We start from the raw sequence: 26,109 nt of genomic DNA, 5'->3' as shown, positions 1-26,109 counted from the left end.
TTTCCAGATAGAGCAATGCAAAACAGGGCATCCATGAGGCGCTGTGGGCCATCATCAGCAGCAGAATTGTACTCAACCACAAACTGTAACCTCATGGCCCGGCATATCCCCCACTCTACCATTACCATCAAGCCAGGAGACCAACCCTGGTTCAATGAAGAGTGCAGGAGGGCATGTCAGGAGCAGCACCAGGCATACCTCAAAATGAGGTGTCAACCTGGTGAAGCAACAACACAGGACTATCTGTGTGCCAAACTGCGTAAGCAACATGTGATAGACAGAGCTAAGCGATTCCATAACCAACGGATCAGATTGAAGCTCTGCAGTCCTGCCACATCCAGCCGTGAATGGTGGTGGATAATTAAACAACTAACTGGAGGAGGTGGCTCCACAAATATCCCCATCCTCAATGATGGGGGAGTCCAGCACATCAGTGCGAAAGATAGGGCTGAAGCATTTGCAACAATCTTCAGCCAGAAGTGCCGAGTTGATGATCCATCTCGGCCTCCTCCTGAAGCCCCCAGCATCGCAACTTCAGCCAATTCGATTCACTCCACATGATATCAAGAAACGACTGAAGGCACTAGATACTGCAAAAGCTATGGGCCCTGACAATATTCCGGCAATAGTACTGAAGATTTGTGCTCCAGAACTTTCCGCACCCCAAGCCAAGCTGTTCCAGTATAGCTACAACACTGGCATCTACCCTGCAATGTGGAAAATTGCCCAGGTATGTCCTGTACACAAAAAGCAGGACAAGTCCAACCCGGCCAATTACCGCCCCATCAGCCTACTCTCAATCATCAGTAAAGTGATGGAAGGTTTCATCAACAGTGCCATCAAGCGGCACTTGCTTAGCAATACCCTGCTCAGTGATGCTCAGTTTGGGTTTCGCCAGGGCCACTCAGCTCCTGACCTCATTACAGCCTTGGTTCAAACATGGACAAAAGAGCTGAACTCAAGAGGTGAGATGAGAGTGACTGCCCTTGACATCAAGGCAGCATCTGACCGAGTATGGCATCAAGGAGCCCTGGCAAAACTGGAGTCAATGGGAATCAGGGGGAAAACGCTCCGCTGGCTGGAGTCATACCTAGCGCAAAGGAAGATGGTTGTGGTTGTTGGAGGTCAACCATCTGAGCTCCAGGACATCACTGCAGGAGTTCCTCAGGGTAGTGTCCTGGGCCCAACCATCTTCAGCTGCTTCATCAATGACCTTCCTTCAATCATAAGGTCAGAAGTGGGGATGCTCGCTGATGATTGCACAATGTTCAGCACCATTCGTGACTCCTCAGATCCTGAAGCAGTCCGTGTAGAAATACAGCAAGACCTGGACAATATCCAGGCTTGGACTGATAAGTGGCAAGTAACATTTGCGCCACACAAGTGCCAGGCAATGACCATCTCCAACAAGAGAGAATCTAACCATCTCCCCTTGACATTCAACAGCATTACCATCGCTGAATCCCCCACTATCAACATCCTAGGGGCTACCATTGACCAGAAACTGAACTGGAGTTACCTTATAAATACCGTGGCTACAAGAGCAGGTCAAAGGCTAGGAATCCTGAGGCGAGTAACTCACTTCCTGACTCCCCAAAGCCTGTCCACCATCTACAAGGCACAGGTCAGAAGTGTGATGGAATACTCCCCACTTGCCTGGATGGGTGCAGCTCCAACAACACTCAAGAAGCTCGACACCATCCAGGACAAAGCAGCCCGCTTGATTGGCACCCCATCTACAAACATTCACTCCCTCCACCACCGACGCACAATGGCAGCAGTGTGTAACATCTACAAGATGCACTGCAGCAATGCACCAAGGCTCCTCAGACAGCACCTTCCAAACCCACGACCTCTACCAATAAGAAGGACAAGGGCAGCAAATACATGGGAACACCACCACCTGCACGTTCCCGTCCAAGTCACACACCATCCTGACTTGGAACTATATCGCCGTTCCTTCACTGTCGCTGGGTCAAAATCCTGGAACTCCCTTCCTAACAGCACTGTGGGTATACCTACCCCAAATGGACTGCAGCGGTTCAAGAAGGCAGCTCACCACCACATTCTCAAGGGCAATTAGGGATGGGCAATAAATGCTGGCCTGGCCAGTGTCACCCACATCCCATGAATGAATTTTAAAAAAGCTTTTAAGAACTACCCACCATGGATGAAACTAGACATTTTGACAGGGTTAACAAAAGATGGTTTCCCAAGAAGGAAGCTGTAAAAAGTGGTCCAAAGGGAGAGGACTTTGGAACACCCCTACTGCAGACAAACTAGTGCCCTCTGTCTCTAATCCATATCGCCAGCACATGTCGAGAGTCCCAAATTCCCATTCAGTACAGCTTGCTCAGGATATGTTATATCCAGTCAATTATTTCCAAATGTATCAATTTAAGCAGATTACAATAAAAGCATATCTGATCCCTTTGCAAATACCTTTCCATCCTTTCTGCAAAATCTTGTTTTGGAGTTGAATGGCCTGAACTGAAGTCAAGTTGTACACGAGACAAAAATCTAATGATTTAAAAATGGAGTAATTTAATACACTGGGACCCAATTTACAATACCGCATAAGTCCCTTTATAGTTGGTTAAATTTTCCAAAGGGTCTCGACACATTCTGTCATGTGGCTGATTTGTGATGAACAAGTTCCACAGATATACCAAGAGAAGAAGGAATATCACAGACAGGTGCTGGAATTCTGAAGGAAGGAAATTACTTCTGAAAAGAAGCAAATACATTTTCACTATGGAATTGGAAAACCTGCTAATTTGGGATTGAAAGTAACATTTGTATGAGAAAATCGAAGCTGAAGCAGTCATCTTGTAATAGCTTTCTTAGCTAATTTCTCAATGATTCTTAATGAGTCTGTTTGGTTTAGTCCGTGTGATCTTTTTCCAGATTTTTCTTTCATTATACCTTTAATGTGGTGCTGTCATTTAGAATTTGTTTAGCTACCATAAAGCAGTGAGCAAAAGCGAGCATTTAAAACAAGTGAGACGTGTCTTTACTGGAGCACAAATAAGGAGATTCTCTGACTCAGTCCCACTATCTACTGAGCAAAGGGAGAAAGAAAACCATGAATAGGGAATCTTCAAGGGGTTGCTCTTGTGTGCCCCTGGGTTACTGTCCAAAAGCAGCAATAGCCTGGGAACTGGCTGCCTGCTGTTTTGGCCACAAGAGATGGATGGCTAAAGAGGGATGAAGGAGGGTATCATTTCCTGAAACAAAAACAAACACTTAAAAAAAAGTCAGTTTTAGCTTTCCTTTTTCCTTTCTACTCTTCATTCCAGCAACAAGCTGCCAGTTTGGAATATGGAGTTATCTCATATCCGCCCTTTTACTGTAAAATCTAGAATATTGAGATGGCAGTTATAAAACAGGTGTGACTCACATATTGAGGATTCCAACATCTTGGGCCTGAGTGTTGACTAAATTATGGAGTACAAAATCATTCCAAGTTCTATAAGTACATCTTTTAATTTGGTATGATATTTCTAATGCTCACAGTGGGGACAATCAAACTGCAAAAATGCTTCTTCTGATTCAGTGACAAATGTATCTGCAAACATTTGAATTCTACTGATGTCTTCTTAATTTGTTGTTAATCTTTTTGAACTTCAATTAATCTTGGCCTTAAATTTTTAAAAAAGCCTCCTGGAAAAGGTGTTTGGTCTTCGATACATATTTGGGTTCACCGTTTTATTTGTTGGACCTTTCTAAACCTTCCAAATTTGCCACTGTAAACTTCCTTCATTAAACAGCTGTACAATATTTTGCAGAAATTTCAACAAAGTGACAGCAGTATTCAAGATTGTGTAGTACCCAGAATGATAGCTTAAACCACCGGATGTTGTCCTGAATTACTGACAAATTGTTTTGATATAATTTGGGTGCAGAAATGTTACCATAATCCAAACTCTAGTAACAAAAATAGACCACCACCACAACCACTCAGGTCTCAAAACTCTTAGTGGCTTCGACAGATGTATCGTGGACCAACTCAGCCCTGATCAATTGCTCTGTACAGCAGTGAATTGCAGGTTGGCATAAGCCCAGACAGCAGCTGTTAGGCTCTCAGTACAGGGATCTCCCAGTCTGACATCTGCTATTGGCAAAATGGAACAGCAGACCTGACCAAAACAAAAAAGTTCATTTGCCCCATAATATCTCATCTAAATTGGTGGACAGAGATTGAAGTGTGCTAAATTAATGGAGAATGTTTTTTTTTAGAAAAACAAATCTTTCACACTGCTTCTACTGGTGGCATGGCTTTTCTCGATGGAAAATGCAGTGGGTTTAACTGAAAGATTTACATACCAATACCACACACACTTCAAGAACTGTTAAATTATACCCAAGCAGTAAATTGTGAACAGCTGTGTAGAATTTACACAAGATGCCTCAACAGAAACGTACTTATAATTTGTGTACAACAGCAGGAATTCTGCACCACACACAAAAATAATAAAATATTTTGATTTTTGATTTTGTCGTACGATGAAGAAACTGGATAATAAGGTACTTAGGGTATTGTTGTAAGGCAGAGAGAGATTCGGATGATTATAAACAACAAGAGGGAACTTTTGTCATACTACATCTCTGTAGGTCTATAATGCCATTGGACTAAGGAAGCCTAACTTGGTTGCATTATAGAGTGCAGCTGACAGCGGAGTCTGAGTCTCTTCCCATCAGCTATATATTTATAATGTAAAAGCATCTACAAACTAAAAGTACACTCCTACGGATTTTAATTCCATAAAACATACACAAGCCTGAAACAAAAATAAGCACGCATAATTCTTGAGCTGTTTGGTAGAAGCTAATAAGTGAGTAGATCACTGACTGGTGCTTATCCATAAAACTTTTCTGGTCATAAATAATATTTTGCTTTTCTAAAAAAATCTTCATTTGCAGGGCTCCTCTGTGAAGGTTTTTAAACATTTAGATTAGCTACAAATGTATCAGCTTTGTTACCATTTCGCTGTAGATATGCTACACACCTTTAATTATTCTGGACTGTGTCTGCGTGAAGCAAGTACTTGGTACAGAATTGGGGAAGGGGAACTGGGCGGCACAGTGGTTAGCACCGCAGCCTCACAGCTCCAGGGACCCGGGTTCGATTCCGGGTACTGCCTGTGTGGAGTTTGCAAGTTCTCCCTGTGTCTGCGTGGGTTTTCTCCGGGTGCTCCGGTTTCCTCCCACAAGCCAAAAGACTTGCAGGTTGATGCAGGTTGATAGGTAAATTGGCCATTATAAAAATTGTCACTAGTATAGGTAGGTGGTAGGGAAATATAGGGACAGGTGGGGATGTTTGTTGGGAATATGGGAGTAGTGTAGGATTAGTATAAAATGGGTGGTTGATGTTCGGCACAGACTCGGTGGGCCGAAGGGCCTGTTGCAGTGCTGTATCTCTAATCTAATCTAAAGGTACAACTCAACCACAAACGGCCTGCATACGAATGACAAAGATCCTATGCTGTCCAGTAACTTCACTGAAGGATAAGGTAATGTTAACTATTTCATAGACTCGCTAAAGTTAAGTAGAAATGAATAATGCTAGTTACGAATGAAGTTACTTATTCTTTAACAGGAAGTCATTGACTGAAGAAGTGCCAGCTGAAGAGAATTTACGCATCAATACCTTCCTCTTTGTCATGGAGGAGGACAACATAATACATGAATGGGTAGTTGAGGAAAGTAGCAAACTACAACCAGGAGCTTTCTAAAGAGAGAGATGGGAGTACTGGTATGGAATCTCTCTCAAGGCTGAACAGAAGAATGTTGATAGTGTTACGACTGAGCCAGGAGGAGTGCACTGTTTATTCTAGTCCCACTTCTCCACAGGTCACAACATATATTTTTAAATTTTCCCACTTACCGATACGGTCGATCATATACTCTATGTTTTCCAGAATAGAACACATTAACCAGGTTTCTTTAACGAACAACAAAATTATCAGTTTATTACATAATAAGTCTTAACTAGTAATGAAGTAAAGCATAAACACAGATTTTAAATTTTAAAGTCCCCTTTTTACCTTAGCCTCTCACACTCTCTCACACACACACACACACACACACACACACACACACACACACACACACACACACACACACACACACACACACACACACACACACACACACACACACACACACACACACACACACACACACACACACACACACCAGTTAACTGGAAAAATAAAGATTTTTTAAAATTCAGAGCTCCGTTACAGACAAAAAAACACTTGGGCTGAATACTTGCTCATTTTTGAATAAAATAGCAGATGAGATGTTGTTCCAAAAATGGCATACAGTCTAACTTCCGAGTATACATAGACGGGTCACCGGGATCTTTTAGAACAGTTCTGGAGATACTGGAAAACAAGCTGTGTTGTGGTCTTCTCTCCTTCCTTCACTTCTTCAGCAACAGGCTAACTATCAGCAGCTTGCTCCAGAAGGTAAAACACACAGACTCGACAACCAAACGCTTGTGAGTTTTCTGCTCTCAGGTGTACGCTGCTGCTGCCAGACTTGTCCAATCAACTTCTCTGCCCACATCTCCCCTGCTGCCATGGTTTCTGTTCCATTTTGAACTTGAGTCATGTGACAACAATTAGGAAAGCTAATAGAATGTTATCGTTTATCGCGAGGGGAACTGAATACAAAAGTAGGGAGAACCAGAATACATTGTTGCCAAATCAGATCTTTTGGAAAAAAAACGGTCCAACATTTATTCGGTTTGACTTTGAATTCCTCAAAAAATATTTTAACGAAAAAAAATCACTTTCATAAAAATAGCTTGAGGTAAAAGGACTAATCAGAATTTCAAACTCTGATTAAACTGTTTTATCAAAAGGAATTTTTAAGACATGAATTAAAAACTGTGAGGCAAGTGGGAACCATGATATCTCTTTCTAACTGTTAGCAGAGTAATTCAGCATGTTAATGTATGCATACTCATCCTCTTAACTTGTGAAACAAATTTTTAATATATTTCATACAGATGGCAAATATGCCTATTCCCTGTCTTACTTCCTGTCTCAGCTTGGCTCACTTGATAACCTTCGCATCTCTGGCTCAAACTCCAATTCTTAGCTTCAGTACAGTAAGTTAGATTGCTGCATTGATGATGTGCTGTCATTTCTTAGAATCATGGAATAATGCAGCACAGAAAGAGGTCATTCTGTTCATCGTGCCTCTGCCGGCTCTCTGAAATAGCTATCCAATTGTCAACGAATATCCCCCCTTCTGACCTTATCATAGAGGAAAGGCCATTGATGAAGCAGCTAAAGATGGTTGGGCCTAGGACACGACCCTGAGGAACTCCTGCAGTGATGTCCTGGCACTGAGATGATTGACCTCCAACAACCACAACTATCTTCCTTTGTGCTAGGTATGACTCTAACCACTGCAGAGTTTTCCCCCAATTCCCATGTCAGTGAGCAGGTTATTGTTGAGCAAGAGTCGGTTGATAGCACTGTCGAAGACACCTTACATCACCTCTGCTGATCGAGAGTAGACTGATGGGGCGGTATTTGGCTGGGTTGGATTTATCCTGCTTTTTGTGTACAACACATACCAGGGCAATTTTCCACATTGTCAGGTAGACGCCAATGTTGTAGCTGTATTGGAACAGCTTACGAACATACGAATTAGGGACAGGAGTAGGCTACTCGGCCCCATGAGTCTTCTCCACCATTCAATAAGTTCATGGCTGAACTGATTACTCCACATTTCCACCTACCCCTGATAACCTTTCATCCCCTTGCTTATCAAGAATCTATATATCTCTGCCTTACAAATAATCAAAGACACTGTTACCACTGTGTTTTGAGGAAGAGAATTCCAAAGACTCACGACCCTCGGAGAGAAAAATATTCTCCTCATCTCTGTCTTAAATGGACGACCCCTTATTTTTAAATAGTGACTCCTAGTTCTAGATTCTCCCACAAGGGAAAACATCCTTTCCACATCTACCCTGTCAAGACCCCTCAGGATCTTATATGTTTCAATCAAGTCGCCTCTTACAAGCCTAGCCTGTCTAATCTTTCCTCATCAGACAACCCACTCATTTCAGGTATTAGTCTGGTAAGCCTTCTCTGTACTGCCTCCAACGCATTTACATCCTTCCTTAAACAGGGAGACCAATACTGTACACAGTACTCCAGATGAGGTCTCACCAATGCCCTGTATAGCTGAAGCATAACCTCCCTACTTTTGTATTCAATTCCCCTCGCGATAAACGACAACATTCTATTAGCTTTCCTAATTACATGCTGTACCTGCATACCAACCTTTTGCGATTCATGCACTCGGACACACAGATCCCTCTGCATCTCAGAGCTCTGCAATCTCTCACCATTTAGATAATATGCTTTTCTTATTCTTCCTGCCAAAGTGGACAATTTCCCACTTTCCCACATTATACTCCATTTGCCAGGTCTTTGCCCACTCACTTAACCTATCTATATCCCTTTGTAGCCCCCTTATGTCCTCTGCATAAGGTCAGGGGCGTGGCCAATTCCGGGGCACAAGTCTTCAGTACTATTGCCGGAATGTTGCCGAGTCCATAGCCTTTGCAGTATCCAGTGCCTTCAGTCGTTTCTTGATATTACGTGAGTGAATTGAATTGGCTGAAGATTGGCATCTGTGATGCTGGGGACCTCAGAAAGAGGCCAAAATGGATCATCCGCTCGGCACTGCTGTCTGAAGATAGTTGAAAATGCTTCAGCCTGTGTTTTGTACGGATATGCTGGGCTCCCCCATCATTCAGGATGGGGATATTTGTGGAACCTCTTCCTCCTGTTAGTTGTTTAATTGTACACCACCATTCACGACTAGATGTGGTTGGACTGCAGAGCTTAGTTCTGATCTGTTGGTTGTGGGATTGCATGCTGCTTCTGCTGTTTGGCATGCATGTAGTCCTTTGTTGTAGCTGACCCCTCATTTTTAGGTATGCCTGGTGCTGCTCCTGGCATGCTCTCTTACAATCTTCATTGAACCAGGGTTGATCCCCTGGCTAGATGGTAATGGTAGAGTGGGGGATATGCCAGGCCATGAGGTTACAGATTATGATTGAGTACAATTCTGCTGCTGCTGATGGTCCACAGCACCTGATTTGACCCAATCTTGATTTGCTAGATCAGTTCCAAATCTATCCCATTTGCTAGTGCCACACAATGGAGAGTATCCTCACTGTGAAGACAGGACTATGTCTCCACAAGGACTACGCGGTGGTCACTCCTACCAACACTGTCATGGACAGATGCATTTGCGACAGGTAGATTGGCGAGGATGAGGTCAAGTATGTTTTTCCCCTCTTGTTGGCTACCTCACCATCTGTCGCAGAACCAGTCTGATGATTTTTAATCCACCGGCTGGAAACCTGAATTAATTATTTTTTTTTAAAAAGAGACTAAAGGTGACTCGATGCTTGCAGTAAAGGTGGCTACTGCAATTTACATTACTGTCCAATACATTGAGATAGAAACACCATATCTGCAAAGACCCATCAAAGACAATGACCTGGGGAATCTGAGTGAACCACATATCCTTTTGCCATTTGCCTGAGGTATTCAACTGGTGCAGAACTTGAACAATGGGGACCTTCATTTAAGAAGGGATTCCTAGACATGGAAAAACTAAGTTGCAAGGGGGAATACAATGACCATGCTTGAATCACTGGGTGACGGTCATGTGACAGGTCTACCCTTCTTCTGCTTAAGCTTTTGTTTTTTCTGCAGTAAAGGACAAGCAGCTACACGATGATGGGAGATGACCAGAGTTGGGCTCCCTCCTTCCTCTCACTCTGTCTCCAACTCACTGTGTAAGCTTCGAATCCTGTTTGCTGACTGTGGCCACCCTGCTGCAGACAGCGATTCTGTGAAGGAAACCAACCCCGCACTTCTGTCTCCAGGAGAACAGACAAATTAGCCGCCCATATCTTCAAATCGGAAGCCTTAAGACCACCAAGGGAAAGTCGCACGGCCACTGAATTCAGCCTGAAACCAGCAGAGTCACCAACCTCCACAGACTGTATACCCCTTTTATTTCTTTGAACTCTAATTTGATCAAACCATCCTTCCCCACTCTGTAACCTGTTTGTGTGTGAACTTGGAGAGAGAGTGGGCTGAATCTTATGTGCCCACTGCCAATTTTGGCAGCAGGCGAAACAAATGGCGGCTCGATGTCACAGAGCCGCCACAATCTTCCATGAGGTGACTCATTTAAATAGCTAGGATGGGGCGCCCCCTCACCGCACCCCCCACCCACACCGCCCGAATAATGTGGACGGGGTGAGCTGTCTGTCCCCGGCAATGGTGGCAGCTGCCAGTGCAGAGGCGCTGACGCCATTTTTAAAGGGCTGTTTGCCCTACTGGCTTATTTAAATATTTAAAACTAAAGTGAATTAAAGAAAATAAATACATTTCTTTTGCTCCTCTCCCACCCGCCCCCACCAATTACAATTAAATTAATTTTTTGTCCTTCCTCCCTAAACACTTACTTTTAACATCTGACCTGCCCCCCTCCAAACTGCACAAAGTTTCAATTACAACCCTTTCCACCATCCCCTACACTCATGACGTTAATTTGACCACAGCCCCCTCCCACCCCTTGCACTGATAAATGTACCTCCATCCCCCTCCCCAACTGTATGGCGCCTCATTTCCCCAGACGGGGATCCAAAGGCACGGGAATGCCGGGGCCAAAGATTGCAGCGGAATAGCAGGCAGCGATGTGAGGTTCATTATTTCATTCATTTTAATTTATTTAAACATTCAAATTGGGGTCCCGTCGCTGAGTGGCAGGGAGAGCTACCATGAGGCCTCGCCGCCGCCGATGATATCGAGCTAGGCCCTCCCGGCGTCGGGTGCGTGGCGGCCCTCTCCCAGAGGCATCTACAGGCACCCCCCTCCACCCCGCCATGAAACCCGGCCATCTCTTAAAATTGTACCATTTAGTTCATAGTGCCTCTCCTTATTCTTCCTATCAAAGTGCATCACTTCACACTTCACTACATTAAATTTCATCTGCCATGTATTTGCCCATTCCACCAGCCTGTCTATGTCCTCCTAGAGTCTATGACTATCCTCATTACTGACTAGATTTCCAAGCTTCGTGTCATCTGAAAAGTTTGAAATTATGCACTGTATACTCAAGTCCAGGTCATTAATATACATCAAAAAGAGCAGAGGTCCTAATACCAACCCCTGGGCAACACCACAGTATACTTCCCTCCAGTCTGAAAAACAACAGTTCAAAATTACTCTTTCTGTCCCTCAGCCAATTTTGTATCCACACTGCCACTGTCCTTTTAATCCCATGGCCTTTAATTTTGCTAATGAGTCTATTATGTGGATGAGTACATTGAAATGTCCACCTGATCCAGTTTAAAGAACAGCGATAGTTTTCTCCATGACTTGGCCAACATTTCTACCACAACAACCACCACTGTAAAAAATCAGCTCAACTGGTCATTCAGTTTATTCCTGTTCGGGGGATCTGGTTATGTACAAATTGGACATTACACTTTAAAGTAATTCATTGTATGCAAAGCAGTTTGGTATGCTTCTCGGCGATACAAGATGTTATATAAATGCAAATCCGTCTTTTTTTTTTCTTAGCATCAAGAATTAGTTTCTATGCTATGTCAGAAGACTAACTTTCACCTCTGGGACCTTGTGTTTAGATACAGTCCAAAGTTCATTATTGCTCATGTGTTATGCAGTCAGGTTCATTCGTTGTTTAAATATACTACACTAGGAACACGTGGAATTTCAAAAATCTGACCAAATACAAAGTGCCCAGAGTGGAACTTCTCCTTGGCTAAGTCCAACAATCATACATCTTACCCAAGCATTTTCATTGTGGGCATGTTCCAATGAAACAAGCATTCACTTTAATAACATTTGGATTTATTAACTCAGATAGGCACATAGTAGGAAGGATTTTTGTTTTGTTCCTTAATACCGGGATCAAATCTGGGTCCTGACCCCACACAATTGGAAATAATCACCCGACACGATTTTCAAAGGAATGGTCAATTAATGGCTGGAGGACACACTCACTATCCAATTAAGGATGGCGGACAGGCTCCCGACACTGGAGGGCCAAGACGAGGCACTCCAGCATTGAGCGCATTGCAGTCCGTCGATGCAGGTAAGGGAAAGAGGCGCCCTCTCAGCACTTCCAAAATTAAAAAAAAATTGTCCACAGCTGCCAGACTGCCATTGTGGAACCCAGTATTTTTCCTTTTCACATATTGGTGGTAGGTCAAGAAAGATAAACATAAGACAGATTACCATGGGCATCAACATAGCAAATGTGCGTTGTGTAAAAAAAACATAGTTTGGCCTAACCACATATTGCATAGAAATGAGAAAACTGGCTCTGAGTGCATGTAAAAATGAAATGGATTTTACTCCAATATTTGTGGACTCTTATATCCATTCTTAGTAAGCGCAAGTTCACAGCATAAAACTGCTCATCAGATAGCATGCAAGTGTCAGCCCCACTCCAGATAGTTCACGAGGCTAGTTTGCGTAGGAAATGGAACTGTTACACCGCTGCAGAAGGGGAGAACTCTTCTGGATCAAAAACAAAAAGTGCTGGAAATACTCAGCAGGTCTGGCAGCATCTGTGGAGAGAGAAGCAAAGTTAATGTTTCAGGTCTATGACCTTTCATCAGAACTGGCAAAGGTTAGAAAAGATTTAGGTTTTAAGCAAGTGAAGGGGAGGGGGAATGGGGGAGAGAACAAAGGCAAAGGCGTTTGATAGGGCAGGAGAGATTAAATAATAAAGCTGTCCTGGGACAAAGGCAAAGCTTGCATTAATGTTTGTGGTGAAAGACAAAGCATTAGTCCAGAAAGAATGTTAATAGTGGAATAATGAGCAGCTCTGACTACATGAAAAGCAGGTACATGGTTAAAAAATAAAAAATTAAAAAAAGGCCAGTCATGCTCTGAAGTTATTGAACTCAATGCTCAGTCCGCAAGGCTATAGAGTGCCTAATCGAAAGATCAGGTGCTCCTCCTCGAGCTTGTATTAATGTTCACTGAAACACTGGAGCAGGCCAAAGACAGAAATGTTGGCATGAGAGCAGTGGGGAATGCTGATATGGCAAGCAACCGGAAGCTTGGGGTCATGCTTTTGGACTGAGCGGAGGTGTTCAGCAAAGTGGTTACCAATTTGCGTTTGGTCTCCCCAATGTAGAGGACACCGCATTGTGGAGCAGCGAATACAGTATACTAAATTGAAAGTAGTACAAGTAAATTGCTGCTTCACCTAAATGGAGTGTTTGGGACCTTGATAGAAAGGAGAGGAGGTAAAAGGGCAGGTGTCACACCTCTTGCATGGGTAGGTGCCGTGGGAAGGGGACGAGGTGTCAGGGGTAACGGAGGAGTGGACCAGGGTGTCGCGGAGGGAACAATCCCTTCTGAATGCTGACAGGGGAGGGGAGGGGGAAGATGCATTTGGTGGTGGCATCATGGTGAAGGTGGCTGAAATGGCAGAGGATGATCCTCTGGATGTGGAGGCTGGTGGGGTGGAAAGTGAGGATAAAGGAAACCCTGTCGCAGTTCTGGGAAGAAGGGGAAGGCGTGAGGACAGAAGTGTGGGAAATGGACCGGACACGGTTGAAGGCCCTATCAACCACGGTTGGGGGGGGAAATCCTCAGTTGAGGAAAAAGGAAGACATATCAGAGGCGCTGTTGTGGAAGGTAGCATCACCAAAGCAGATGTGACGGAGACGGAGAAACTGGGAAAATAGAATGGAGTCCTTACAGGGGGCAGGGTGTGAAGAAGTGTAGTCGAGGTAGCTGTGGGAGTCGGTGGGCTTATAATGAATATTACTGGACAGCCTATCGCCAGAGATGAAGCTAGAGAAGTCAAGGAAGGGAAGGGAAGTGTCGGACATGGACCATGTAAAGGTGAGAGCAGGGTGGAAATTGGAAGCAAAGTTGATAAAGTTTTCCAGTTCGGGATGGGAGCAGGAAACGGCACCAATAAGGTCATCAACGTACCGGAAAAAGAGTTGGGGGAGAAGGCCTGAGTAAGACTGGAACAAGGAATGTTCGACATATCCCACAAAGAGACAGGCATAACTAGGACCCATGCGGCCCATAGCAACACCCTTTACTTGAAGGAAGTGACTGGAGTTGAAGGAGAAGTTGTTCAATGTGAGAACAAGTTCAGCCAGGCAGAGGAGGGTGGTAGTGGATGGGGACTGGTTGAGCCTCTGTTCAAGGAAGAGGCAGAGAGCCCTCAAACTGTCCTGGTGGGGGATGGAGGTGTAGAGAGAACGGATGTCCATAGTGAAGAGGAGGCGGTTAGGGCTAGGAAACTGGAAATTGTCAAAATGACTTAGAGCGTCAGAAGAGTCACAGACGTAGGTGGGAAAAGACTGGACCAGCGGAGAAAAGATAGTGTCAAGACACAAAGAAATAAATTCAGTGGGGCAGGAACAGGCTGAAACAACGGGTCTGCCAGGACAGTCCTGTTTGTGGATTTTAGGATGGAGGCAGAAGCGGGCTGTCTAGGGTTGCGGGACTATGAGCACTCTTCTGAAGCTGGACTAAAGGTACATTATTGGGGTCAAGGTAGAGTTGGTCAAGGTACCTAACTGTGCTATCTGTTAGGTGGTACATCTCATTTCTCAACCTTGATAGCCCCACGTTCTTATCTCGATAATCCAAAAAATTACCAATAAAATAAAAATGCGCACACACTTTAAGTTAACAGAGTGATGCAGTCTAAACACAAGGTTCTTTGAGATCACGCTCAATGCTGCTGTCTAATCAATACCTAGGTCTTTATTTTTTCACTAATGGAGATCAGTATCTGTCTATTTTCCTGACACACAGTCTTGGAAGTACATTGAAAATAATTACAACATCGAGTTTTCTCCCCCTTCTTCAACACACATTATTGTCTTAGCGTGTAATGGACACTGTTTCAAATACAAGTTTGAATAATCAGTTTCTTACCTTATTTAAAAATCCCTTCAGGACACTGGCTGCTTTTACTGAAAGTGATCTTGGGATTCGAATGGGTTTCTCCAGAATCACTACAAAGATTTAAAGAAGTGTAAATATATTGCTGGATTACAGATACTTATTTTCTAAATAGCTTAATTTTTTTTTTAATAGTCTTCAATTTTCTCTTTTTAAAAAAATACTTTGCCAGATTTCTTGGCATGACAAGAACCATAGCTGAAGGAACTAGGTGGCTCAATGGGATAGATCTTATTTTTCAGTTTTAGGATCCAACCTTCAGACAAGATTGTTGAGATGAGATTTCCTCCCTCTTTCATTGACATCCAAATGAATTTTCTTACTGGAAATCAGTTCCAGTAAGCACAAGCTCACAGTTGACAAGCAACTGTCAGCCTCACTCAAGGGAATTTATAAGGATAGCTTGTGTGGGAAATGGAAATGTTACACCATTGCAAGGGGCCAGGGAGGACTCGTCTGAGGCTGGACTGAAGGCATTTTATTGGGGACAAGGTAGAGGAAGCTTATTTTGTAACCAACTTCTACCAGTGAGAGTTCCAAAAGTGGTACATGTCTCATTTTTCAAGAGTGACAGCGCCACAACATTTATCTCGATAATCCAAAAAAATTAGCAATAAAAATGTGTACACAATTTAAAATGATATAGTTTGAGCTAAAAGCTTATTACAGACCATGCTCAGTGCTGCTGCCTAACCAATGCCCAGGAGTAATGGGAAAGATACAAAGCAGTATTTTTGAGATAACACATGAAGGTCCATCCTATGCTAAGAACAGAAAATTCTTACAGAACTCACCAAGGCAAGTCTAGACAACATGTAACCCTGGAATGTGAAACCAGGGCAATGTCTGAAAACACAGACCTGTGCAAGTTGAGGAATAGGCCTGTAGTAGGAAACATTCAGAATTTGAATATAACTGCAGGGCTGCATTTGGAATTTAGCTTTAAAGAAATTGATATAGTTAAAGCTGAAGCAAACATGAAGTTGTGAAAATCATGGGCACAGATTTGGGAGGTGACAACACATTCAAGGACTTTGGAGAAGCAAGGGTCGTTGGAGATGGTAGTTTTCAACAACATAAGGGGCAAAAATGTGTTTTTTGAGATGAGGGTGATCATGGTTGTTTTGAAAGGGAGGGAACAAAGAACCATTTATAATGTCAGCTAGCAATGAGGCCAGGAAGGATAGTTGGGTGGTCAGAGTTTCATCAGAATGCGGATAAGAAAGCAGATGGTATCGTGAACATGATGAGCTCGGAGAGGGCATGAGCGGAAAATTCGAGAAGGACAAAGGATCAGGGAGAGTCTGGGGGATGATTCATTTGAGGGCAAGCAGCAGAAGTAGCTGAATGGATGGTCTCAATTTTAGTAACAAAGATATTCACAAGCTCCTCACTTATTGGAGATGAGGGTGGAGGGAACATGGGAGAGGAGTTTAGGGAGACAGTTGCTAATGGAGAAAAGTTGGGTTTTCTTTGCTCTCCAGGATAATACTACAATAGTATGTAGTTTTGACAGAAAAGCCTGAAGCCAGATAATGCTTGGTGTGGTCCGGCCAGATCTGGTAATGGATAGCGAATTGCAATTAAAGGCCAGATTCACTTCAAGTCTGTACTTTTTGGGCCTGAGAGAACGAAGATGGGGCCAAACCAGGGGATGGGAGAGAGTCAGGGCTGTGCTGGCAACAAGGTAATCAAATATGTAAGTGAGAGAGTGGTTGAGCAGATTTGCAGCTGCAGAAGTATTATGGCGAATGAAAAGCCTAAGGGAGGCAGTTACGTACTTGAAGTGCAGTTGTAAGTGACCTAGGGGAAGAGCTTTTTGAGGGGTGGACACAGAAGAAGTGGGTTGAAACTTAGGAAGATGTGGATAGAGATTCAAATTGGATACGGCCTTGCCTGTGATTGAGAACATGGGAGTAGAGAGGCCACCTGAGATGGCAAGTTAGAGGTGATGGCCATGAATTTGGAGTGTTATTATATAGAGGCAGAATCCAAAGTTCAAACCATAAGGTGTTTTTCCCACCTTCTCGTGCTTATGAGATCCAAGGAAAAGTGGCAAGTTGGATCCAAAATTGGCTCAGTGGCAGGAAGCGAAGGGTTATGTTCGACAGGTATTTTTATGGCTGGAATGCTATTTCCAGTGGGGTTCCACAAAGCTGTACTAGGTCCCTTGTTGTTCATGGTATATGTTAATGATTTAGACTTAAACGTAGGGGACATGATTAAGAAGTTTGCAGATGATACAAAAATTGGCTATATGGTTGATAGTAAGGAAGAAAGCTGTAGACTGCAGGAAGATATCAATGGACTGGTCAATGCATTTGGGGAGGACAAACAGAGCAAGAGAATACACAATAAATGGTAGGATTCTGAGAAGCATAAACGAATAGAGAGACTTAGAGCGCATCTCCACAGATCCCTGAAGGTAGGAGGACAGATAGATAAGGTGGTCAAGAAGGCATATGGATATGTTCCTTTATTGGCCAAGGCCTAGAGTATAATAGCAGGGAGGTTATGCTAGAACTGTATAAAACACTAGTTAGATCACAGCGAGAGTACTGTGTACAGTTCTGCTCGCTGCATTACAGGAAGGATGTGATCGCGTTAGAGATGGTACTGAGGGGATTTACAAGGAGGTTGCCAGGAATGGAGAATGTTACCTATGAAGGAAGATTGGCTAGGTTGGGGTTGTTTTCTTTGGAACAGAGGAGGCTGAGGTGAGATTTAATTGAGGTGCATAAAATTAAGAGGAGCCTCGATAGAGTAGATAGGAAGGAGCTATTCCTGTTAGCAGAGATGTCAATAACCAGGGGCATAGAATTACCATAATTGGTGGAAGGATTAGAGGGGAATTGAGGAACCATTATTTTGGGTTTGGAATTCACTGCCTGAAAAGGTGGTAGAGGCGGAAACCTTCATCACATTTAAAAAACACTTGGATATGCACTTGAGGTGTGTAACCTATAGGGCTATGGAAGGCGGGATTAGGCTGGATAGTTCTTTCTGCCAGCACAGGCACGATGGGCAGAATGGTTTCCTTCTGTGCCATAAGTTTTTCTATGTATGTTTCTCCAAACGCAAGGATCAAATGTTAATTCTTACCAAATGTTTAACTTAAGAGAATGCAAATAAACCAGAAAAAATATTCTCCCAAATTTTCCCTTCATCTTTGGCAGGCACGTGAGGGAGTGCTGTTCCATGTGTGGTGGGAGCCCTTGGTCTAGCACCTAAGTGGCCTGGTATAGAGCCTGCAACCTTCTTGTGGAAAGGAAGATTGAGGTTGGATTTATGTCTTGCTAACCTTGAAACAGGTAATCCTCTGTGTTCATGTCCGGATTATCAGTGATGATGTCAAATGGTGATCTTCCAGCCATCATTTCAAACATCAATACGCCAAGTGCCCACCAGTCCACACTAAAACCTGCCAAACAACAAAAAGCCATAAGCAGTGTTTTTGAAGAAATAACTCTTTTTTCATGTTCTCTTTTTTCTGACACAAGGCCCCAATTAGAACCTGCCATTCAACTATCAGAAACTTCGCAGATGTCTTCTCCTCCTCTCTTGCATCCCCTCCCTCACTTCAGCTGAGATATGGGACACATGATGTGAAAAAAAAATCAAAGCATCACATACCATAATCAATAAGTAGACCATATTAATAAAGTAAACTGCTACAGTACTGAAAAAAATTTTCAGCTTTCAAAATCCAAATATTCCTCTTTTCATGCAAATATTCCAATGAATGTTAAACTGCAAATATACAAACACATTCATATTATTCTTGAAATCAACTGTAAAAATTAATTTTAACATTCTTGATTGTGGTCTAGTATCTGCGGGTTTGAATTTCATCATCCTTTTTTGCCAATTCCACCTGTCAATATATAATTTTTTGGGGGGATTTTTGCTGCATTTCCTTCCTTTTTGCTCCTTCAGGTTTCCGAACCATCCTTGAAAAGATAGGCAAACATTTTACTGCAAGCCTCTGGCAATATCAGTCTATAATCGAAGTGAAGAAGTGTAAAAGATTGTCTTTTGAGGGCTCGTGTCCAATTTTCCCTTCCTTCTCCAAGTAGAGGTGCCTGGCTTCAACACTGCATCTCCCCAATAGGACAGCGGCGATCATAAACTCACCACATTTTCTTCTAAACATGGAACACAATGCTGTTGCTCTCATGTGCTGTGCGAAAGATAATCAAACCCAACTATATTAGCTATGTCTTTATTACAGTTGCTCACCATACTCCTCTCCTCTCAATATTTCAGGTGCTATATAATTGGGTGTGCCACAGAAAGTGCTGGTAGTGTCACCAGGGCCAAGTCCTTCCTGTAGAGGAACATAAATTGTGACCCATGCAAAAATTGTGTTTCATAACTTTAAACAATTAGCAGCAGTAAAAACAGATCTCCCAAAGTTTCAGTTTCAGGTGATTTAAAACTAATTGGTTGATTGAATTGACGTCAAGCCATCCAAATACACAGCAGTACTGAAAAATATTTATCTGAATGAGTTTCAAGTTATTTAGAGGACCAAGCAACACAGCACAACTGTAATAAATAAGTGGATGGACATTGAACTAGGATAACACATCATTGTGGAATGCACACTTAGATGTGGTAAAAACATCACAATTGTAGCAGGACACATTTAACTTGATGCAACATGTCACGGCTGTGCAAGATACTGAACATACACCTAATCACATTAACGTCACCGTACAGGATAATGAACAGATATTACACTAGGAAATGGTACTATTTAACATACCTGAATATTGAGATAATTGCTTCAATTGCTCAAGCCAGAGTCCCAAAGGACCATAGGCATCTCTCCCCATTAGAGAGAGACAGTTGGTGATGTATAGCTTGAGGGTCACCACTCCTCAAGCGTGGGGCAAGGCAAGGAGGCAGGCCTCCATGAACTACCACAGCTGATACGGGGATTGAACCTGTGTTGTTGCATTCTAATTTATGTGCAACATGGAGCGAGCCACTGTAGTAACATGGATGGATATTATATCAAGAATTCTTAATTTCCTCTGCTTTTACAAGCAGGTTCTATTTTATAACATCTGCAAATATGTGCCCTATGCATATCGAATCCGTCAGTCAAAGTCAATAGTCATGATCAGCAATTCAAGCAGTTGTTTTTAAAAGCCGAAAGGTCTCCAATGGTTTTGTGAGTAAGGATACAGTCATAGTAAACATAGGTCATAAGGTTGTAAGTTTGATTCCTGATTTGTCTTAGGTCAGCTGTGACACTGCTGGCTGATGCAAGGGGAGAAAAAAAAACAAGTCAATAAGGGTTCTTAACTCTCCACTGCGACCCAGTTGCGTCTAACTGAGAAATGGGTATGTGTGGACATTTGGCGAATACAGGATTGTATTTGGCTACTTGGTCGAACAGAATGTTGGCATTGACTGTCTTGCTCGCACTTAACTAATTGGCACACAAGTTAGGTACTGAAGGCTTATCAGGGCCTCCAAGGAGGGGATTTAAAAAAAAGTTTTAGCCCTTATAAACACTCATGCCAATTTAATGACTAATTCTATTGTTCAGCTGAATAAGAGTATTTTCCCCTATAAACGCTCTCGTTGTTATGGATAAACATCGTACCTTGCACATTCCATAATCTGTTAACTTGATGTGACCATCACAGTCTAAGAGAACATTGTCTAGTTTCAAATCTCTGTAAATGATTCCTCTATCATGAAGAAAGTTGAGAGCAATACAAATTTCAGCAGCATAAAACCTAAAGGAGAAGAACATATTGGTAATTCTACTGAATAGCATCACGGTGAGTACAGTTACCCTGTGAAATTAAGCAATGTTGTCCAGTATTATTAAGAAACTAATTTTATGCTAGGTAGTTCATCTCATAGCCACCCATTTGCAGGGTGTTAGTTGCCCCAAAAAAAGCAGCTGCTGCGTCCCACCCACTCACCACTGCTTTGACATGCAGTCTAATTTTAAGACAATGATTTCTGACAGCTACAACTCCTGCCTAAAACAAGTAGGGCTCAAGTGATGTCATTTAGACCCTGATGCCATTTTTCACCTTCACTATCCAAGTACTACCAGTTCCTGCTCAGGCCCACCAGCCATGGACAACACAAGTTGGAAAGCGATATTTAAAGAGATCCTCAGCTGATCTCAGATAAAACTTTCTAGAGCTTTTGGAGCCATTTTCCTTGCAGTGGGTTGGTGTTATTAAATGTTAAAAGGATTTGAAAGTGCTTGTAGTTGCTGTAGGTTCAGTACTAATGCTGTCTGCCACTCCATAATGTTGCTTCTCTCTGTACCACATAAAAAATGCACCCACTTTACATTGCTGCTGCAGTAAATTTGCTAAATCTGACTCTATGTATCCCTGCAGGTTTCACCACAAGACATCTCACTTCCAACCATGCATCCCAGGGCTCCTGCAAATGGGCGCCCAACACGTCTATCCATGCAGCGCCCCACCTTCCCACATAGATTGAAAAGCGGACAGGCAGCATCACCCAAGAGGATGATTCTGGACTGTCAGCTGACAGCCTTCCCCCACAGCGCCCATATCTGATACATTAATAACTAATTAACAAAAACATTCAAAGAGTATGACAGAAGATTAATCCTTAATTCCTGGAGACTCCAGGACTATCCTGGAGGGTTGGTGACCCTATGCTCGAGGCTCTTAAGAAGTAGACGCACCACCTGATTTCCCGTTTCCAAATAGATGAGCTGCTTATGGGGATCGCATTCCATGTTGGCAGCCCACCCATCACATTAATGAAGGGAGACGCGGAAAATTACATGGGTTCCCTGCAGCTCCTGAATGATTGCTGCATCCGCTCTGCCCACTGCCCACCCATTTACTGCTCAGACATGAAAATTGCCCCCAATATCTCTGTAAAATGCACTTTTATATGTCAAGCATTTATTGACCTCGTGTGCGGCTGACATGTTCCTTCCATGTTCCTTCCCAGGAGTGGAAAAAAACACCTAGTGTACATTAGACTATCTAAAAAGTTTTACCTTTCATCACAATTTTGTCAATTTTATCCATTATAAATTTTCATATCCACATTTACAATGGAACTTTCTTATGTAAACTTGTTTGACTGAAATTACACCTTCCAACCATTGATGGTGCTATAGCTTATGTGGTTTACAGCTCCTAAGCCTTTCCTGGAGAGAAATCCCTACACTCCAAACGACTACACTGCTTCTGAAACTGCAGAAAGTTGTTCGATTTACCCATAAGTAGGTTTATAAAAAAAGGTACTGAATGTGTATTTTCTACACGTACAATATTAATGCTATATCTGCACAAGTTGGGCAAATTTGCCTTCGACCTCTAACCAAAGCCCAACTCCATGCTGCACAAGATCATCTAGCAGGGAATAAACTACATCTGCATGTTGGCATATTCCAATCATTGCAGTCTGCCTTGTTCCAGGAGCAATGGAGGACACGAGTATTTTGATGATGAGTACTTTCCCCATTTAATTAAGGGAAATTCTTGTAAAATCTGTTTTCTTTCAACTTGCTGATGTTTGAGTATTCTCCCTTTCTCCTGTGAACTGGGCATAATGATGGTGGAAATCGGACTGAAAGGATCCATTTTCATGCCTTCTGTTTCAGGAGCTGATAATTCCTTGCCACAGCCCAATATCCAACCAATGTAAAACTCTAATAATTTCAAACTAGGCCTATAATTGGTTTCTTGGTAGTCTGGCGCCCTGTTATTTGGATTAAGAATTTATTTTCTGTTTTCATTGTCTTCTGTCTCTGTAATACTTTATCATGCGAATGGTTAAAGGCTCATTGTCAATAGATTCCTTTTCTGCTTGTAAAGTAACATTAAATATCATTTTTCATCCATCATATTTTAAAAAGCAACATTAGACAGTGTAAAAGATCACCATTATTTTTGTTAGTTCAAGAAAGTTGGTCAATAATGTAAAGATTATCAGTGCTTAAAATAAAGAGAAAAATACAAACAATATTGGTCTGAATGAATTAGGTATATTTATATCCATTGATGGGTTGAGGGGAAACAGCAAAATTAGCTCAGAAAGATGAGTCTAACGTACTTCTGACTGTTCATTATCTTATATAAGAACTTGGAAATATTGATGGCTATCGATGAACTACAAGATGGCGATCCAATTGAAAGGATTCAAATATGATCATGAACCACTAGAGCAAAGCTGGGTTTTTTTTGTGAGCACAAAAACTCTAATATTGCACGACTCTCCGGTAATTAATTTGGTGACACATACCTAATATTTCCGAAAGACACTGTTTTGATTTCCAGTGCAGGCCACAAAGCACAAATTAGTGGTGCTTTTGGTGGCGTTAATGATTACCAAGTTATTAATTCTCTACACCAGGGTTGTCTAACCTTTTCTCGTGTGGGGCCACATTACAATTCTGGTCTTACGTTGGGGTCCGGTGAGACAATTTCGGAAAGATAACGGCATTAAAAATTTATCTTACAGCAAATGTGTATTTTTGTGAAGAATCTTTAATTGACAAGATTAATTAATTAACTTACTTTCTCATCACTATGTTGGACACTGACTTAGTGCAATACCTGGCAGTTTTTTGCTTGCACAAGTAGTAAATGTCTGCCCCCACACGTAGCAATGTGGAGTACTCTGGATAGATATCCACCTGTCAGAAGTGATCTTGATCTCTCTCTCTCTCTCCCTGTGCTCCCCCCCCTCTCCGTGTTGTCCTCTCTCTCTCTCTGTCCCCTCCTCTCTCTGTCTGCTCTCTCTCTCTCTGTGTACCCCCCTCACTGTCCCTTCTTTCTCACCGTGACCCCTCCTCTCTCTCAGTGACTCCCCTCACTCACTGTGTCGCCCCCCCCTCACTCACTGTGTACCCCACCCCTCTCACTCACTGTGTACCCCACCCCTCTCTCTCACTGTGTACCCCACCCCTCTCTCTCACTGTGTACCCCACCCCTCTCTCTCACACACTGTGCCCCCCCCTCTGTTTTCCCCTCTCTTTCTCTCTCTCTGCACCCCCCCACTCTGTTTTCCTCGCTCTCGCTGTTGCCCCCTCTCTCTGACAGTTGCAGGGAGCGGGAACACTCAGCACAGCAGTTTTGTGGTTGGTCAGTTTGTTTAAAAAAATCGTGCTGTCAGTTTCACAGCTGCTAAAACAGGAACGTGCTTCCCAACTTCGGACAGGCTCGGGGTTTTCCGGCAGCTTTTTAAAATAAAGTAGGAAACCCCTGAATCTGTCCGAAGTTAATGAAGCGTGCTCCTGCTTCAGCAGCTGTCAGCTGTGAAACTGACAGCGCAATGTTTTTAAAAAGGCCGGTCTGCAAGACGACGACAAAGGGAAATTTCCCATTTCCAGTCAAAGACCCCTGGTGAGGATGCAGAACGGCTCTGGGTACAGTTTACACCCGTGGACCGGATGGAAATCTTTGGCTAGCCGGATCCTGGACAAATCCATGTATGTTGGAACCTTGCTTTATACAGCTCCTAACCAATTAGAAACAGTATTTTATAAAATGAAACAATGCCATCAAAAGACTGCAAGGTGGTGAGTACACAGTCTCAATTAGCTATTACAAAAGAAAAACATTGCAGGCGCTGGAAATCTGAAACTAAACCATAAAATGCCAGAAACATCCACCAGGCCCAGCAGCATCCACAGAGAGAGAAACAGAGTTAAAGTTTCGGGTCAATGACCATTCATCAGAACTGGGTGAAGTTAGAAATGTAGTAGGTTTTAAGGAGGTCAACAGGGGAAGGGTGGAAAAAGAACAAAAGGGAAGGTCTACGATAAGGAAGACAGGAGTGATTAAATGACAAAGGAGTTGGTGGATCAGAGCCAATGGGAGTAATAATGGGGTAAGGAAGGAGATAAAAGATGCATCCAGAGGAGGTGTGAATGGCAGAATAATATACAGCTGCCGTCCGAAAGCAAACAAGTGAAAACAAGATTAAGACAGAAACATGTAAAGAAAAGGAAACAAAATGAAGGGACAGAGATTACGGTCTAAAATTGCTGAACTCAATGTTGAGTCCAGAAGGCTGTGAAGTGCCTAATTGAAAGAAGAGGTGCTGTTCCTCGAAAGATGAACTATTGTTTGGTAGCTTGCAAACAAAATGTATAGAAAGAAACAAAGGAATAAAGAAGATGGTACAAAAGGAAGAAGGAAAGAGGAAAAAGAATGAGAAACAAAGAAAGAAAAAGAAAGGAAACCAAGCTTACTTTTGCACTGAATGGCGCTTCCTCTCAACAATCCTCTCATCTCCAAAAACTGACCTGCAAAGATGAAAGCCTCAAGAAGGCATTCAACACACTAAATTACATAGTCAACAGGCTGGACAATTCCAAGGGTTGAATATAATTCACCCTGATGTCAGAAGCAATGGCACATAGGGGTGAGCAACAAATTGTAATTATGTAGCATCTAGTGGGCGGCACAGTGGCTGGCATCGCAGCCTCACAGCTCCAGCGACCCAGGTTCAGTTCTGGGTACTGCCTATGCGGAGTTTGCAAGTTCTCCCTGTGACCGTGTGGGTTTCCGCCGGGTGCTCCGGTTTCCTCCCACAGCCAAAGACTTACAGGTTGATAGGTAAATTGGCCATTGTAAATTGCCCCTAGTGTAGGTAGGTGGTAAGAGAATGGTGGGGATGTGGTAGGGAATGTGTGGCGTATCCATTGTCTCTCGAGATAAGGAGGCCCAAAGAAGAAGAAGTGTAGGATTAGTATAAATGGGTGGTTGTTGGTCGGCACAGACTCGGTGGGCCGACGGGCCTGTTTCAGTGCTGTATCTCTAAATAAATAATAAAATTTTAAAAAACATAACAAAACGTCTCAAGGTGCTTTCACAGGAGCATTATAAACAAAAATTCGACACCAAGCCAGACAAGGAGATATTAAGGCAGACTTGGTCAAAGAGTTAGGTTTTAAGGAGCATCTTAAAGGAGAAGAGGTGAAGAGGTTGAGGGAGGGAATTCCAGGGCTTTGGCAGCTGAAGGGATGGCGCTAATAGTGGACTGATGCAGCGATTAAAATCGAGGATGCGGAAGAAGCCAGAATTGGAGGAGCGCAGATAGCTTGGAGGGT

General features: G+C 42.9%; 1 protein-coding gene across 3 annotated transcripts in view; it reads right to left on the bottom strand.

Annotated features, from left to right (window-relative positions):
- prkcz (protein kinase C, zeta) overlaps positions 1-26,109 on the bottom strand; it is a 744,042-nt gene that overhangs the window by 177,942 nt on the left and 539,991 nt on the right. For all 3 annotated transcript variants that reach the window (XM_068017159.1, XM_068017160.1, XM_068017161.1), the window contains 4 exons: positions 20,644-20,779; positions 19,266-19,353; positions 18,328-18,447; positions 15,000-15,079 (listed from right to left, as the gene is read on the bottom strand). In XM_068017159.1, the coding sequence (XP_067873260.1) occupies positions 15,000-15,079; positions 18,328-18,447; positions 19,266-19,353; positions 20,644-20,779 (424 nt within the window). The remainder of the gene's footprint in view (positions 1-14,999; positions 15,080-18,327; positions 18,448-19,265; positions 19,354-20,643; positions 20,780-26,109) is intronic.

The sequence above is a fragment of the Heterodontus francisci genome, chromosome 37 (assembly GCF_036365525.1).
Source record: "Heterodontus francisci isolate sHetFra1 chromosome 37, sHetFra1.hap1, whole genome shotgun sequence".
Lineage (NCBI taxonomy): Eukaryota > Metazoa > Chordata > Chondrichthyes > Heterodontiformes > Heterodontidae > Heterodontus > Heterodontus francisci.
The sequence above is the reverse complement of the archived record's forward strand: the minus strand, read 5'-3'. Positions and strand labels throughout refer to the sequence as shown.